General features: G+C 39.6%; 1 protein-coding gene across 4 annotated transcripts in view; it reads right to left on the reverse strand.

Moving 5' to 3' along the window:
- Nucleotides 1-856: 856 nt before the first annotated feature.
- LOC139748203 (serine/threonine-protein phosphatase 4 regulatory subunit 1-like) overlaps nucleotides 857-15,974 on the reverse strand; it is a 360,191-nt gene continuing 345,073 nt past the window's right edge. For all 4 annotated transcript variants that reach the window (XM_071661026.1, XM_071661027.1, XM_071661028.1 and 1 more), the window contains 6 exons: nucleotides 15,554-15,658; nucleotides 15,010-15,402; nucleotides 14,418-14,588; nucleotides 12,775-13,158; nucleotides 9,329-9,605; nucleotides 857-3,179 (listed from right to left, as the gene is read on the reverse strand). In XM_071661026.1, the coding sequence (XP_071517127.1) occupies nucleotides 3,028-3,179; nucleotides 9,329-9,605; nucleotides 12,775-13,158; nucleotides 14,418-14,588; nucleotides 15,010-15,402; nucleotides 15,554-15,658 (1,482 nt within the window). In that variant the 3' untranslated portion in view covers nucleotides 857-3,027. The remainder of the gene's footprint in view (nucleotides 3,180-9,328; nucleotides 9,606-12,774; nucleotides 13,159-14,417; nucleotides 14,589-15,009; nucleotides 15,403-15,553; nucleotides 15,659-15,974) is intronic.

A 15,974-nucleotide genomic window follows, 5' to 3' on the forward strand; every position in this document is an offset into this window, starting at 1 on the left:
AACAACTGGCTCATTTCACAGGCCCTTTCATCCCCAACGGACTTTACAGTCACCCCTCTCTCTAAAACTTTTGCATTTACCTCCCTAACCACCCCATCAATATACAAATTAGACGACCATGGGGAAATCGCACACCCCTGGGAACCAGTCACTCTCCTCGCTTCCTACTCATACACATGCCTTACATCCTTGGTAAAACTTTTCACTGCTTCTAGTGACCATATACTCTTAAGACCTTCCACAAAGCATCTCTATCAGCCGTATCATATATGCCTTCTGTAGATCCATAAATGCTACATGCAAATCGATCTATTTTCCTAAAAGTACTTCTCACACACATTCTTCAAAGCATACACCTGATCCCACACATCCTCTACCACTTCTGAAACCACACTGCTGTTTCATGTGGGGTGGGGTAGCGACAGGAATGGATGAAGGAAGCAGGTATATGTAATGTTATGTATATGTATATTTTTTCCTTACACATTTGCCATATTCCACATTAGCAAGGTAGCGACGAGAACAAAGGGCTGAGCCCTAGAGGAAATATCCCCACATGGCCTCTTCTCTATTCCTCTTTTTTGAAATAAAAAACTGGAGGGGAGTTTTTCCAGCTCCCCATTCCCTTCCCTTTTAGTTGTCTTTTATGACACTCGGGGAATACATGGGAAGTATTCTTTCTCCCCGAGCCCCAGGGATAATATATATTTTTCATACATATTTGCCATTTCCTGCATTAGCAAGGTAGCATTAAGAACAGAGGACTGAGCCTTAGAGGAAATATCTTCACTTGGCCCCTTCTCTATTCTTTCTTTTGGAAAATTAAAAACTGTGGTGACAGAAAAATACACAAAAATTTAATTATAATTTTATTTTATACCTGTACAATATGACAATTTACAGTGAGGTTAAAAAGATTACGTGAAGGTATGTTCCCATTTCTGAACCCTTTGTTGAGTTTGTCAGTGAAGTTACAAAATGACAATGGCACAATTAATTTGTATCAAGGATAACACACAAAAATATATGGCTTTCTTAAATAATGATCAAAACTAAGTCAAGAGAAATATACGACCTTTAGGGGTAAAAGGAGTGATACAGAAATGCCACAAGGGAGCTCAGGAGGCTTAGAAAGATGAAACTATCACAATCTCACTCTGAAGGCATCAGTGGGTGTCTGCCTTGTATATAAAGTTTTGACAAAGAAAACCCTGTGTATATTTTTGATGCATGAAGATTATGTTAATTTGAAGGTGAATATAATTATACATATGACCATTTTGTGAGATTTACTCATGGTAGTATTATTCAGTTTTTGAATAATAATGAAGTGAAGCATGAATACTTATGTTTAGAGTATGTGGAGATGGACCTACTGAATATCTCACAGTTTAAAAGATCACATCCTAAAAAAAAAGATCAAAGGAAAATTGGCAAGACATATGAATTTCCCTGATGACTAACCTTCACGTCTTCATAACTGAGGCAACAGTTATTTACATAATAGACTGTAAAACAGCCAACGGTTTTGGTGCATCTGCCAATCAGCAGACTGCAAATTTGTATGAATTTCTTAAAGCCTGATCAGGTCTCTGTGGTACACATGAGCAGGTAGCTCAGCATTCAAAATAATAAACCTGGTTGTTCAAAAACTAAGTTCAGTTGATGAAATAAAGTAAGAAAGCTTTTGGAATGGCTAAAGTAAACTCTGTCTTTTCAACATCCATCAGTTAGGCAAACAATATGATACTTGAATATAAGCTTATGACAACCCATTTGAAAAAAAAAAAAAAAACCTGCTTCAATACTTCTGTATGTTCTCTGACTGAAACACAGTAATAATTCTATTTAGGGATTAATAAATGCAAAACCATAGGCTAGAACCTTAAAAAATTAAAACAATGTTTTAATGATGCTGAGCTTGTCAAAACAATCTGATCAGGTAATTATAACTGCAGTAAAAATTTCAGATAAAAATGTAAACAATGTGAATACTTAGTTTCAATTATCTTTGTAATCAAACTAATTTCCTTCACTGGAATCAACAAATTGCAAAAAGCTCCAAGTGTCATATCACAGGGACTTGGTCAACAATTCAAAAGTGACCACTATCACAATATTATTTGTTACATGGGGGATCACTGTGCAGTCATGGCTCTGAGGACATATTCTCCCCACAGCCCAGGATTATGAATAACATTGATCAACCATACGAGCATTTATCAATCCAAATATCAGTGACATTCACATATTTGTACTTCCCTACTTTACCTATATTACAAACATCCGAATGTACAGACTTCTCACAATCAATAACAAATCACATAACATAATTTGGCCCTGAATTATAGAATTTGGACTTCCAATTATCTGAGTGTGCTCAATAATTTGAAGCCTTGGATGGAATTATAATGTGGGTATTCCTCGTGTGAAAATAACATTATCAGTTAGGTCGTGAACCTTCTTAAAAGAACATTAAACAACCCACACTTGTCGAATGTACCCCAACAAAAATATATGCACAAAGGGCTGAGAGATTAGGGAGTTTTAAGTCTGAAGCACATGTGTACTATTTCAGCCCAGTTAAAAATATTAAACCTGCCAATTTGGTGACAAAACATCCTGAAAACCAGGGTGCAAGATGTCATTAAGTCACCACATTAATGCACAGCCTATTATGCACCTCAATAAAATCACTATGGTGGGGATGAATATGCACCAGTAGTTAGGGTGATTATGGTGTGGTATAAATATTCTTAAAAAATGAAAATGAAAAATAGTGGAGAGAGTTCCAAAGGAAAGTGTTTTCAATGTGAAACCACTATCACTTTGATACTATATAAAGGTTTGCTTATAAGGCTCATTTTCTGTTTGAAATGGGTGAACCCTGATATCCCCCACTTTAATCCGAGAGGTGCAACTGACACAGTTGCATTCCACTCAGAAAATCAGGACTCCTCATAATCTGTGATGTTGAAACAAGCACAGGTATAATGGAAGTAAATCAAAGGCTAATATAACCTCTTATTATAATGTTGGATCATGAGGGTCCAACAGGAATTCCGTACTGACAGGGCAGCAAGCAAAGTGGCCTACATCTCGATCTTTGTCATGTCGTAGTTGATCAAGGGTCTTTTGTATTTTCTGCGTAGCATCATTTTCAGGATTCTGGCAGTATTCTGTCGAAGATAAATATCAAGTATATAAATGTAATAGCACAAATGTTTAAATTCATACCCTACTATCTTAGATCTTTTCTTTCTTTCAAACTATTCGCCATTTCCCGCATTAGCGAGGTAGCGTTAAGAACAGAGGACTGGGCCTTTGAGGGAATACCCTCACCTGGCCCAATTCTCTGTTCCTCCTTTTGGAAAATTAAAAAAAAACGAGAGGGGAGGATTTCCAGCCCCCTGCTCCCTCCCCTTTTAGTCACCTTCTACGACTCGCAGGGAATACGTGGGAAGTATTCTTCCTCCCCTATCCCCAGGGAATACTATCTTAGATATCTAATATATTTATATGTAAGTTTCCAGATTACACCTGCTCTGGGTTACACCATGAGTGAAATGTAACATTTGACAAGGCTGTATCATTTTAAGTACAGTCTCATCAAAGAACATTTCCGAGCAAGTGGTGGTAGTTCAGTCTCTGGCTGCAGAAGGAATCTCTTGCAGAAACTGACACTGGGGTAAAAAATTATAGACATCTTTAATATGGCTATATCATTATCAGTTAACAGAGTAGTTTCGTTACAAAACTTTCTGCTTCATCAGTCTATCCTGTCCACCTACTGAATGTAGTGCAGTCTTGGGCTGCAGGAACTCCTAAAAAAGTAGTAGTGGGAGCCCTGGTTGTGGATAAGGGGCTCTGGTTTTGGTGTAGTATACATGACCGAGCAAATGTGACCATTTATCTTATTTCCTACTTGTTCGCCATTTCCTGTGCTAGCGAGGTAGCACAAAGGATAGACAAAGAACGGCCTTCACTCTCGTCCATTCTCTAGTTGTCGTGTAATGCACCAATAGCATAGCCTTCTATCCACAACCAGGGTCCACAGACCTTTTCATGCATTTCCCCGTCTGCTTCATATGCTCTGGTCTAGCCCAGTGACAGGATGTCGCCCTCTGTAGACCAAACCGATTCAATTCACTGTGGAAACCCTTCACCCTCCTGCATGTTCAGACCTTATGCACTCAAAATCTTGTTCACTTTCTTCTTGCTCTATGAGTTCCTTCTATTTTTTGGAGGCATATGCAACACACAGGAAGCTGGCCATGTCCATTGGTCAGGACCTTGGGTCATAAAGTGTAATGGAGTGTGTGTATGTGCGTCTATGAGCATAAAGGGCAGGGCAAATGAGTAGTAGGTGTTCTGTATTTTCTATGCAGCAGTTGCATTAAGGGATATGCTGGTGTCCTTTGCAGTGTTGTCCAGTGTAGATGGTTGTGTTACATGTTTTTAAGGGGAAATGTGGCTTCTGATGGATGTATGGCTGGTAGGCACTTGTTTAATGGCATTTAGTTGTTATTAAAGTGAGTATGCATTTTGGCAGTGTTGTACTTCCAGCAGGTAGGGGATCAGTGAGTAGAGGTTACTCATGTGTGAGAAAGGGAAAGTTTTTTATATTGAGCTAGTGCTGGTGGTTACTTGTAAAGGGGTATGGGTGCTGCAGCAGAGAACTAAGTAGACAGTGATTGTTCAAAGTGCTCTATTTTCTGTGGTTTACAGCTTTGTTATACCTGTTTTTGAAAGGGTGGAAAACTAGGCAGGTGAGGCACTATTTAGAATGCACAGCGATCCAGCACTTCATGGATTGTTAAATTACACTCCTCTGACCAAGGTAGCCATGTATTCTTTCTGCCTCACCCATGTGAACTGCTGGCATCATCTACAAATATACAATCTCTCCTTCGTTACACACACAACTTAACTCACACAACCCATTCTTCGTAACTCTAGAATTTCAGGCACTGATATGCATTAGCCCTGCTTTTTGGCAAAATGGTGGGAGCAATAAATGGTAATAAGTAGGAACACTAGGTAGAAGCATTTAATGGGAAGTTATTTTTTATTATTTATATTCATTTTACTTGATCACTGTTTCCCATGTCTGCGAGGTAGCACCAAGAAACAGATGAAGAATGGCCCATCCATTCATATACTCATATATATATATATATATATATATATATATATATATATATATATATATATATATATATATATATATATATATGGTATATATATGGTATATATATGGTAAGGTTATTTAATGTATGTATGACTCATGGTGAGGTGCCTGAGGATTGGCGGAATGCGTGCATAGTGCCATTGTACAAAGGCAAAGGGGATAAGAGTGAGTGCTCAAATTACAGAGGTATAAGTCTGTTGAGTGGATCTGTCAGCGGATGGAACCATGGAAGCGGAAGTGGATCATAGGGTGGGGGAGGGGGCGAAAATTTTGGGAGCCTTGAAAAATGTGTGGAAGTCGAGAACATTATCCCGGAAAGCAAAAATGGGTATGTTTGAAGGAATAGTAGTTCCAACAATGTTGTATGGTTGCGAGGCGTGGGCTATGGATAGAGTTGTGCGTAGGAGGATGGATGTGCTGGAAATGAGATGTTTGAGGACAATGTGTGGTGTGAGGTGGTTTGATCGAGTAAGTAACGTAAGGGTAAGAGAGATGTGTGGAAATAAAAAGAGCGTGGTTGAGAGAGCAGAAGAGGGTGTTTTGAAGTGGTTTGGGCACATGGAGAGAATGAGTGAGGAAAGATTGACCAAGAGGATATATGTGTCGGAGGTGGAGGGAACGAGGAGAAGAGGGAGACCAAATTGGAGGTGGAAAGATGGAGTGAAAAGGATTTTGTGTGATCGGGGCCTGAACATGCAGGAGGGTGAAAGGAGGGCAAGGAATAGAGTGAATTGGAGCGATGTGGTATACAGGGGTTGACGTGCTGTCAGTGGATTGAATCAAGGCATGTGAAGCGTCTGGGGTAAACCATGGAAAGCTGTGTAGGTATGTATATTTGCGTGTGTGGACGTGTGTATGTACATGTGTATGGGGGGGGTTGGGCCATTTCTTTCGTCTGTTTCCTTGCGCTACCTCGCAAACGCGGGAGACAGCGACAAAGTAAAAAAAAAAAAAAAAAAAAAAAAAAAAAAGTCTGTTGAGTATTCCTGGTAAATTATATGGGAGGGTATTGATTGAGAGGGTGAAGGCATGTACAGAGCATCAGATTGAGGAAGAGCAGTGTGGTCTCAGAAGTGGTAGAGGATGTGTGGATCAGGTGTTTGCTTTGAAGAATGTACGTGAGAAATACTTAGGAAAGCAAATGGATTTGTATGTAGCATTTATGGATCTGGAGAAGGCATATGATAAGAGTTGATAGAGATGCTCTGTGGAAGGTATTAAGAATATATGGTGTGGGAGGCAAGTTGTTAGAAGCAGTGAAAAGTTTTTATCGAGGATGTAAGGCATGTGTACGTGTAGGAAGAGAGGAAAGTGATTGGTTCTCAGTGAATGTAGGTTTGCGGCAGGGGTGTGTGATGTCTCCATGGTTGTTTAATTTGTTTATGGATGGGGTTGTTAGGGAGGTGAATGCAAGAGTTTTGGAAAGAGGGGCAAGTATGAAGTCTGTTGTGGATGAGAGAGCTTGGGAAGTGAGTCAGTTGTTCGCTGATGATACAGCGCTGGTGGCTGATTCATGTGAGAAACTGCAGAAGCTGGTGACTGAGTTTGGTAAAGTGTGTGAAAGAAGAAAGTTAAGAGTAAATGTGAATAAGAGCACGGTTATTAGGTACAGTAGGGTTGAGGGTCAAGTCAATTGGGAGGTAAGTTTGAATGAAGAAAAACTGGAGGAAGTAAAGTGTTTTAGATATCTGGGAGTGGATCTGGCAGTGGATGGAACCATGGAAGCGGAAGTGAATCATAGGGTGGGGGAGGGGGCGAAAATCCTGGGAGCGTTGAAGAATGTGTGGAAGTCGAGAACATTATCTCGGAAAGCAAAAATGGGTATGTTTGAAGGAATAGTGGTTCCAACAATGTTGTATGGTTGTGAGGCGTGGGCTATGGATAGAGTTGTGTGCAGGAGGGTGGATGTGCTGGAAATGAGATGTTTAAGGACAATGTGTGGTGTGAGGTGGTTTGATCGAGTAAGTAATGTGAGGGTAAGAGAGATGTGTGGAAATAAAAAGAACGTGGTTGAGAGAGCAGAAGAGGGTGTTTTGAAGTGGTTTGGGCACATGGAGAGAATGAGTGAGAAAAGATTGACCAAGAGGATATATGTGTCAGAGGTGGAGGGGACGAGGAGAAGTGGGAGACCAAAGTGGAGGTGGAAAGATGGAGTGAAAAAGATTTTGAGTGATCGGGGCCTGAACATGCAGGAGGGTGAAAGGCGGGCAAGGAATAGGGTGAATTGGATCAATGTGGTATACCGGGGTTGACGTGCTGTCAGTGGATTGAATCAGGGCATGTGAAGCGTCTGGGGTAAACCATGGAAAGTTGTGTGGGGCCTGGATGTGGAAAGGGAGCTGTGGTTTCGGGCATTATTGCATGACAGCTAGAGACCGAGTGTGAACGAATGGGGCCTTTGTTGTCTTTTCCTAGCGCTACCTTGCAGGATGGTATTCCATGTGCGGCGAGGTGGCGATGGGAATAAATAAAGGCAGACAGTGTGTATTGTGTGCATGGGTATATATGTATGTGTCTGTGTGTGTATATATATATATGTGTACATTGAGATGTATAGGTGTGTATATTTGCGTGTGTGGACGTGCATGTATATACATGTGTATGGGGGTGAGTTGGGCCATTTCTTTCATCTGTTTCCTTGCGCTACCTCGCAAACGCGGGAGACAGCGACAAAGCAAAATAAATAAATAAAATATATATATATATATATATATATATATATATATATATATATATATATGCATAAACGCCCATATACATACATAACATGTACATATTCATACTTGCTTGCCTTCATCCATTCCTGGCACTACCCCACCCCACAAGAAACAGCATCGTTACCCTCATCCTTCAGCGAGTTAGCTCCGATTAAACAGACAATGAAGGCCATATTTGCTCACACTCAGGCTATAGCTATCAAGTGTAATGTACTGAAAACACATCTCCCTATCCACATCCAGGCCCCACAGGCCTTTCCATGGTTTACCCCAACATTTCACATGACCTAGTTCAGTCCAATTGACAGCATGATGACCCCAAGAAGTAGAATGTTGAAATATTTCATTAGGTAATAGTAGATGGCCAGTGGCCTATTCAGGGTGAGGCACTAAAGACTAAGAAGTGTCTCTAGTTAGTTTAGCTATGGAGACTTTTGCTATGGCCATCCCCTGAAGGAGTTTCTAGAGATAATAGGCATCAAAGATATATGGACAGATAGAAAACTTCTCTAAAGATGCTGACATTCTGTTCTGGGTGAGCCACTGTTCCAGCTGTGTAATGTAGTACTGCACGTTTGTAGTTATGATTGTGAGGCTGTCTGCATATGAGAGGACCTTCATGCTGTGATTGAAGAGGGTTTGTGAGGAAACTCTTTCTTGTGAAACTACATTGTACAGTTTAAGGGTTTTAGTGATGAAGCCATTGTCAGTGACCTGGCATAGCAGCCAGGAATGAAGTTGGCCAACCACACTCAGTGTGGTTATGGAGGGTGGTGTCAATTACCTTTTGTTTGAGAATTTTTCAGGAGACGGTGTTAAATGTTTTGTTGATGTCTATTGCCTTTAGTATTATGCAAGGCAAGGGATGTGGCTGGTTAGTCATCTTGGGTGAGGTCAGTGTGTAGACTTTGGGTAATATGGTAAAGTCTGAAGCCATGTTGTTGTGTAGGTGGGAGAGGAATATTTTGCTTGACCATCTTGTGGATCACCTTTTCAAGACGAAAGAACTGTTTTGCTTGTCTTGTTTATCAGTTTTTCAGAGTATGGATACTGAAGACAAGTGATTTAGAGTGGTACTATGAGGAGGAATTAGGTTTGGAGGGTTTTAGGTACTTACATACATGGTGAAGTGGTTAGTATTGCTGACCATGACTTATGTAAGGACCCACCTGGTTCAAATCCTAGGCATGCCAGTCAGGTTACTGTCAAAGGAGTAATTCATCCTCCGTTGGGGCCAATTGATAAATGGGTAACTGGCTTAGGGTGGGGTGTGCGCATGTGTTTACACATAAGACATGATTATTTACATAAAATTATGTGAAAAGGAATTATGAATGTAAAACTCTGGCCATTAAAAAAATCATCACAAACTCAAAGCAATGCCTATTTGATAATATGGCATATCTAACTTTATGCTCACCTAAGCATGCAATATGAGTAGTCAACATCTTTGCTACAGCAATGCGAACATTTGGGACTCTGTCATCAGCTAATGTGAGCAGGCTGGGGAGGAAGAGATGACACCACTCTGGGAGTGGTAAAGATCGCTCAGCAACAAGTTGGCCACACACGAATGCATATGACTGCCGATGTGACCACGTTGGTGCATAAGCAAATTTCTCTCTTAACTGTTTGCTGAGGGTTTCTACATACTTTGGATCACCCTCTGAGCCCAGTTGTCTCACCAGCTGGCATACCTGAGGAAAATGTTGGAATGTTAATGATAACCATAGCTATTTTTGCAAAGCATGAAAGACGAATTATCAGTAACACAACCAATATGTAAAGGTACATAAATACATGCATTTATCAACACTGAGGGCAAGTGATTAAAAATTGTGGTACCTTAAACAACTTGCTAACTATGACATTTCATTTTAATCAACGTTTCTTTGACATTAACAATGATATATGTAAAAAAAATCATGAAACTACTATGTCAGATATTTTTCATTTATACTTGATATACACATTAGATTTAACTTATATAATCTATGTCAATAATGCATAAGGTAAATTTTTTTCTAGTTTTAACTTGTATATTCCATCCTACATCACTTATCACTACAAACACTATTGCAACAGATCCTACGACCTTTCATGATGAAACTACCAGAAAGAACAAACTGAGCACTTACAAAGTGCTCAACTGCTTTGCACAAAAAATCAATCACATCACTTTATGACCTATGGTCCTGATTGGTGGATTGTGACCAGAAGCCTGAGTGCTGCAGGATCCATGTAAGGGTAGAAGAGCTTCTTGAGGCTAGAGGTATGAGCTAACCCTCTTACAGGGAAGTTCCTTTTGGTTTAACTTAAATGTTCTATTCTGTTAATATATTAACTGAATACCTACCGTAACCCTTTCAATGGAAGGATAGGTTTTCCTAGTTTGAGTCCCAACTTTGATCTATTTGAGTGACAAAATAATAATTATTAGGCAGTTACATTGGACTGAAGTACTTGGTCAGAATGTCAGGTAGAAGCCTTTAAAAACACTGCACTAGAGTTGCTCTCTGCCAGTAGCCTACTACTTCTACCAAATGCTCCTATCTAAATGTTCCAACCTACTATTTCTACCTAAGGCTCCAGTCTAATGTTCCTATCTACTGCTTCTACCGTTTTGACAAAAGGCAGGGCTAGCACATATTGCTCACCCAAAGAAACTGAAAATACAAAGAATGAGTTGTGCATGTTAAGTGTTGTCAAGTGTTGTGTGTGACAAGGAGAGATGGTACATTTTCGGATAGAATGCCAGCAATCCACACGTGATAAGGCAGCTACTTGGGTCACAGAAGTGCAACTTGACAATCACTGAAGTAGTGGCTCTCTACACTCTGCATATGGGCATATGTGTGTGTATATGTATGTGTACATTGAGATGTATAGGTATGTATATTTGCGTGGGTGGACGTGTATGTATATACATGTGTATGTGGGCGGGTTGGGCCATTCTTTCGTCTGTTTCCTTGCGCTACCTCGCTAATGCGGGAGACAGCGACAAAGCAAAATAAAAAAAAAATAAATTATTTTATGTTATCTCGGAAAGCAAAAATGGGTATGTTTGGAGGAAGTGAAGTGTTTTAGATATCTGGGAGTGGATTTGGCAGCGGATGGAACCATGAAAGTGAATCATAGGGTGGGGGAGGAGGCGAAAGTTCTCGGAATGTTAAAAAATGTGTGGAAGTTGAGAACATTATCCTGGAAAGCAAAAATGGGTATGTTTGAAGGAATAGTGGTTCCAACAATGTTATATGGTTGCCAGGTGTGGGCTATAGATAGAGTTGTGCAGAGGAGGGTGGATGTACTGGAAATGAGATGTTTGAGGACAATATGTGGTGTGAGGTGGTTTGATTGGGTATGTAATGAAATGATAAGAGAGATGTGTCGTAATAAAATGAGTGTGGTTGAGAGAGGAGAAGAGGGTGTTTTGAAATGGTTTGGTCACATGGAGAGAATGAGTGAGGAAAGATTGACAAAGAGGATACATGTGTCAGAGGTGGAGGGAACGAGGAGAAGTGGGAGACCAAACTGGAGGTGGAAAGATGGAGTGAAAAAGATTTTGAGTGATCGGGGCCTGAACATGCAGGAGGATGAAAAGCGTGCAAGGAACAGAGTGAACTGGAACAATGTGGTATACCAGGGTCGACATGCTGTCAATGGATTGAACCAGGGCATGTGAAGCGTCTGGGGTAAACCATGGAAAGTTCTGTGGGACATTGATGTGGAAAGGGAGCTGTGGTTCCGGTGCATTATATATGACAGCTAGAGACTGAGTGTAAACTAATGTGGCCTTTGTTGTCTTTTCCTAGTGCTACCTCGCGCACATGTGGGGGGAGGGGTTTGTCATTTCATGTGTGGCGGGGTGGTGACGGGAATGAATAAGGGCAGACAGTATGAATTATGTACATGTATATATATGTATATGTCTGTGTGTGTATATATATGTATACGTTGAGGTGTATAGGTATGTATATTTGCGTGTGTGGACGTGTATGTGGGTGGGTTGGGCCATTCTTTCGTCTGTTTCCTTGCGTTACCTCGCTGACAAGGGAGACAGCGACAAAGTATAATAAATATAAATAGTAATTACCCTATTGGTAATTACTATGAGCTTGTAGTTGATTGAAACTGTGATTTATTATATGAGTATTTACTCATTTGCTCTTGGGTATAGATCCATGAAGGTTTAATACATTCATACATTGGGGTGGGTTGTTATATGTGGTCTAGATATCTGATACCATTATCTAGAAATTTCTGTTTATTTTTTGGCTGAAGTAGATAAAATTCTTACAGCTTTCTGGGAGTTCATGGGGTCTAACATGGGGTTAACAAGTGTGCTGAAGGATAACTTTATTCTCTCCACTTCCATTGTTTGATGATGTTCTTATTTGTAGTGTGAAACTGGGATACTTTCTGGATTGTGTATTGATTATTCAATGTAAAAGAATCATTATGGTATTCTTCAAGCTGCAAGAAAGATGGCTGAGATCTGAGAGAGAAAGTGCACCCTCATATATATATATTTAATATTCTTAACAGTAAGGTAGTCTATCAGTGTGCAAGTAGGCATATTTGAGATACTGCTTGAAATGGTGTAATTGTAAGAGGGATACTGCTCCTTTTTGCAATTCCTGACAAAAGAGAGGAATACTGTAAGACAGGGTGAAAGTTTTGGTTACCTCCAGTGTCCCACTCTCCTAGAAGATATGGCCAGATGAATCTTCTATTCAAAAGACAGCTACTTCAGCATTATAAAAATTGCACAGCACATTTGCCCTACCGGCCTGTAAAAACTGTTACAGTTATTATTGATAAGCAACATCCAAGACACAGGTAAAACTAGTAAAAGGGAAAACTTACCAAAGTATAGCAGGTGTGTCTAATATGTACCACTTTGTCAGTCATGAGAGCTAAAGCTATTGGTGTAATGAAGGTTTGGCAATCTTGTGGTGAAAAAAGGTCAATTATATCAGCCAACTGTGTCGCCAATTCTAGCCTGAAGCGCCAATTGTTTTCGTTGTCAGTACGCAAGAATTCATCCATGCGTGGCAAGTAGTCCCGTCTATTTTGTGGACGAAGAAGACGAAGAAAATGAGCAAGATGTTTGAGAACTCCAATGCGAACCTCATCCAGATCCTTGATAAATCCATTGAATACAGGAACAAGGTCACTTTGAGCAATCTCTTCCCCTAAAATCACTGCAAGCTCATGTATACTGAAGGCTAACGTTCTTCGGACTTTCCACTGAAAAATTAATTGAAACATTAATGACAATTACATTGCACCTGCAAAAAAGTATTGCTAAGGTATAAGAGGGGGTAAATTGTGGAAGAGATAAACAGAGGCACTAAGTTAATTAGTTTGGGCAAGAGTTACTTCAAATGATGATAGAGTGAAAGAAAATAGTGTACTTAATTGTGCTTTAGATATGGGGGAGAAAGACTGGGAGAGAAAATTTTAAGTATTTATGGGCTGTCTTGGGTAAATTATGTGATATGGAAAGAGATAAGGGAGAGAGCAGTAGAGGGTAAAAGGCACTGGGGCTCTTAGCAGAATAATGAAGGATTGAGGTGTAAATATGGAAGTGAAGAGAGGATTAAGGGACAGCACAGTCCTCCTAACCATGACCTATGCAGCCAAAATATGGACAAGGAATGAGTCAGAGGAGTAAAAAATCCAGGCTGTGGAAGAGAGCTATCCAAGATGAGAATGAAGTGGGACTAAATGGAATGAAAAAAGAAAATAAAGGGGTGTATAATAGATGTGGTATGGCACCTAATGCATAGGAAATGAATTGTGGAGTAGAGTGGGTGAAATGTAATACTTTGAGGTGGTATGGGCCTGTTGTAAGAGTGCAAGACTAGAAGTTTGCAGAGAGAAAGTATAATAGTACAACCATGCGTGACATGGGCAAACAGGGTGGAAGAATACTGGAAGGAGAGAAATGGTTTAAGAATATGTGGACTGGTGTATGTGAGGGAGTCATGTAGGAACAGGGATATGTAGAGACTTCTGCTGTGGCCACCCCTTAAAGGGAGTTCTCAGAGGGAACCAGTGTCAGAGATAAAGACAGATAAATAATATTTAATGTAGGTCTGTCCTACAGCCTATATTAAGAGATCACAGTAATGCAATTGCATTAAGTTTAGAAAAGCAGAGAGCAAGAAATGGTTAAGGACTATAAGTTTCATAGAGGCTTAAGAATGGTTCTGAAAGCAGCCAAGATATAAATTAGTATATCTAAGTTTGATATACATGTATATATATTAAAAAAAAAAAGCTGTTTTAACATTGAGACAAGGTTGTATAAATTAAAGAATCTGGTTATCTCAACCTGTTTTGAATGTCAAATTTCTATTAAAAAAAAAAAGGACACCCATAAAAGCATAGCCATTTACATAAAATAAATGTCATCTCTATTGGTAAACTGCTTAATGAATTATTTCATCAAAAGTTCTGAGAGCACACATAAAAATGTAAAGTGTAACCAATTGTATACTTACATGCATATCTCCTGCTAAAGTTTCATAGGTGGCTTTTAAAACTGGCCAGTTTTGTCTACCAAGTGTTAATGCAACTGCTGGTAATGAATATGCACAATGTCTTGTTAAATCATTGTCAACTGTTTCAGCTCGCACTGGGTCTGTCATACTAATATAGTGCTCCAACAGAGTCTGAAAGGAAAAAGAGGCATAGACAAATGATCTAGCTCTATGTCTACAACCATTCGTATGCATTCAGTGTGCCTAACAGGCACATCCACAATATAACGTGGGTAAATGCTCACTGTTTTTCATTTGCTTTGGTGTCAATAGTATAAACAACATAGTCAGAAGTATAAACAACATATTGACCAAGCAAGACTAACTTAGGAACACTGCAATACTGAGGTGTCGCATTCTGAGTGCAGAACTAACAATGAAGGAATCTAAATTTCCAAAAAAATGACAATCTGACTTATGTTAATCATAATATAACATTACATAAGGGTATAATCTATGTTACATCATGAGAGGGTTATAAAATCCTAGTTTTTTAAAATTATAATTTTCACATAATAATGAAGAGGTCAAAAGTACATCTTGAACTCTTTACCTTGGGCACAATATCTTGATTAAGATCGATTAATTCAGTAGAACCTGAGGAGTGGTCAGACATAGCAGAGGACATTTGATCACTACTCCCAGGAAGCACTGCTGTGAAAGGATCCATTATTCTCTGAGGCAGTAGTGATGATTGAGAAGTTAAGCTTGGTCTTGAACTTGGCATATTTACACTACAGTCACTGGGGGAAACAACATCCATTTCACGTTTCTTAATCTCAGTCACAGTGCCACCAGACATACTGACACGGGCTTGGGTGAGACGTGAAGCTAATATAGAAGGTTGGGCTTCATTCTTTTGCTGTACTGAGCTTACAGATGCAGCACAAACTTGGGCATATGTGGCATGTGGTGGACTCGTCACTTTTACGACATCTTTACTTTGCTGATTGGGAGATATAAATAACTCGGTGTTTGAGCTGAGGCTAAGCAATAAGCACTTACATACTATATTTACAATATGTTTGTTAAATCATGAATTCAACCTGACATAAAAACATACTAAGTCAAAGAGATAAATGTAAACCATGTCTTACTTCATTCTCCTTCTCTAATTGTCTCTCTTCAGTAACAGTGCTGTTTGTACTCTTCTCCTTCACAGACACTCCCTCTAAAGAAGCTGCCAAGGCATCTAATTCAGCCTGAAACATTACAATGTAAATGACATACGTTTTCATAAAGAGGTTTAAGATTGCAGCTCCAATGAGCATAGCAAATTAGACTTAACAAATAAAATAAAAACATGTAGAAAAGTAGATCTGTCTAAACAAGGTCCAAAAATACAAATATTTGCCTGCCTAAGCACTAATAATCCTGTCAACATGGTTCCTGCTCCATTTCCCCTTGTCACTGCTCTCCCCACACTGAATACAAGGAGGTGGTACAACATACATTTGTGTTTTTTCCTTATTCTGCAATTAAAATGGTTTCCCCACACAGGGAAGTTGGTACATAATC

Source organism: Panulirus ornatus, chromosome 73 (assembly GCF_036320965.1).
Source record: "Panulirus ornatus isolate Po-2019 chromosome 73, ASM3632096v1, whole genome shotgun sequence".
Lineage (NCBI taxonomy): Eukaryota > Metazoa > Arthropoda > Malacostraca > Decapoda > Palinuridae > Panulirus > Panulirus ornatus.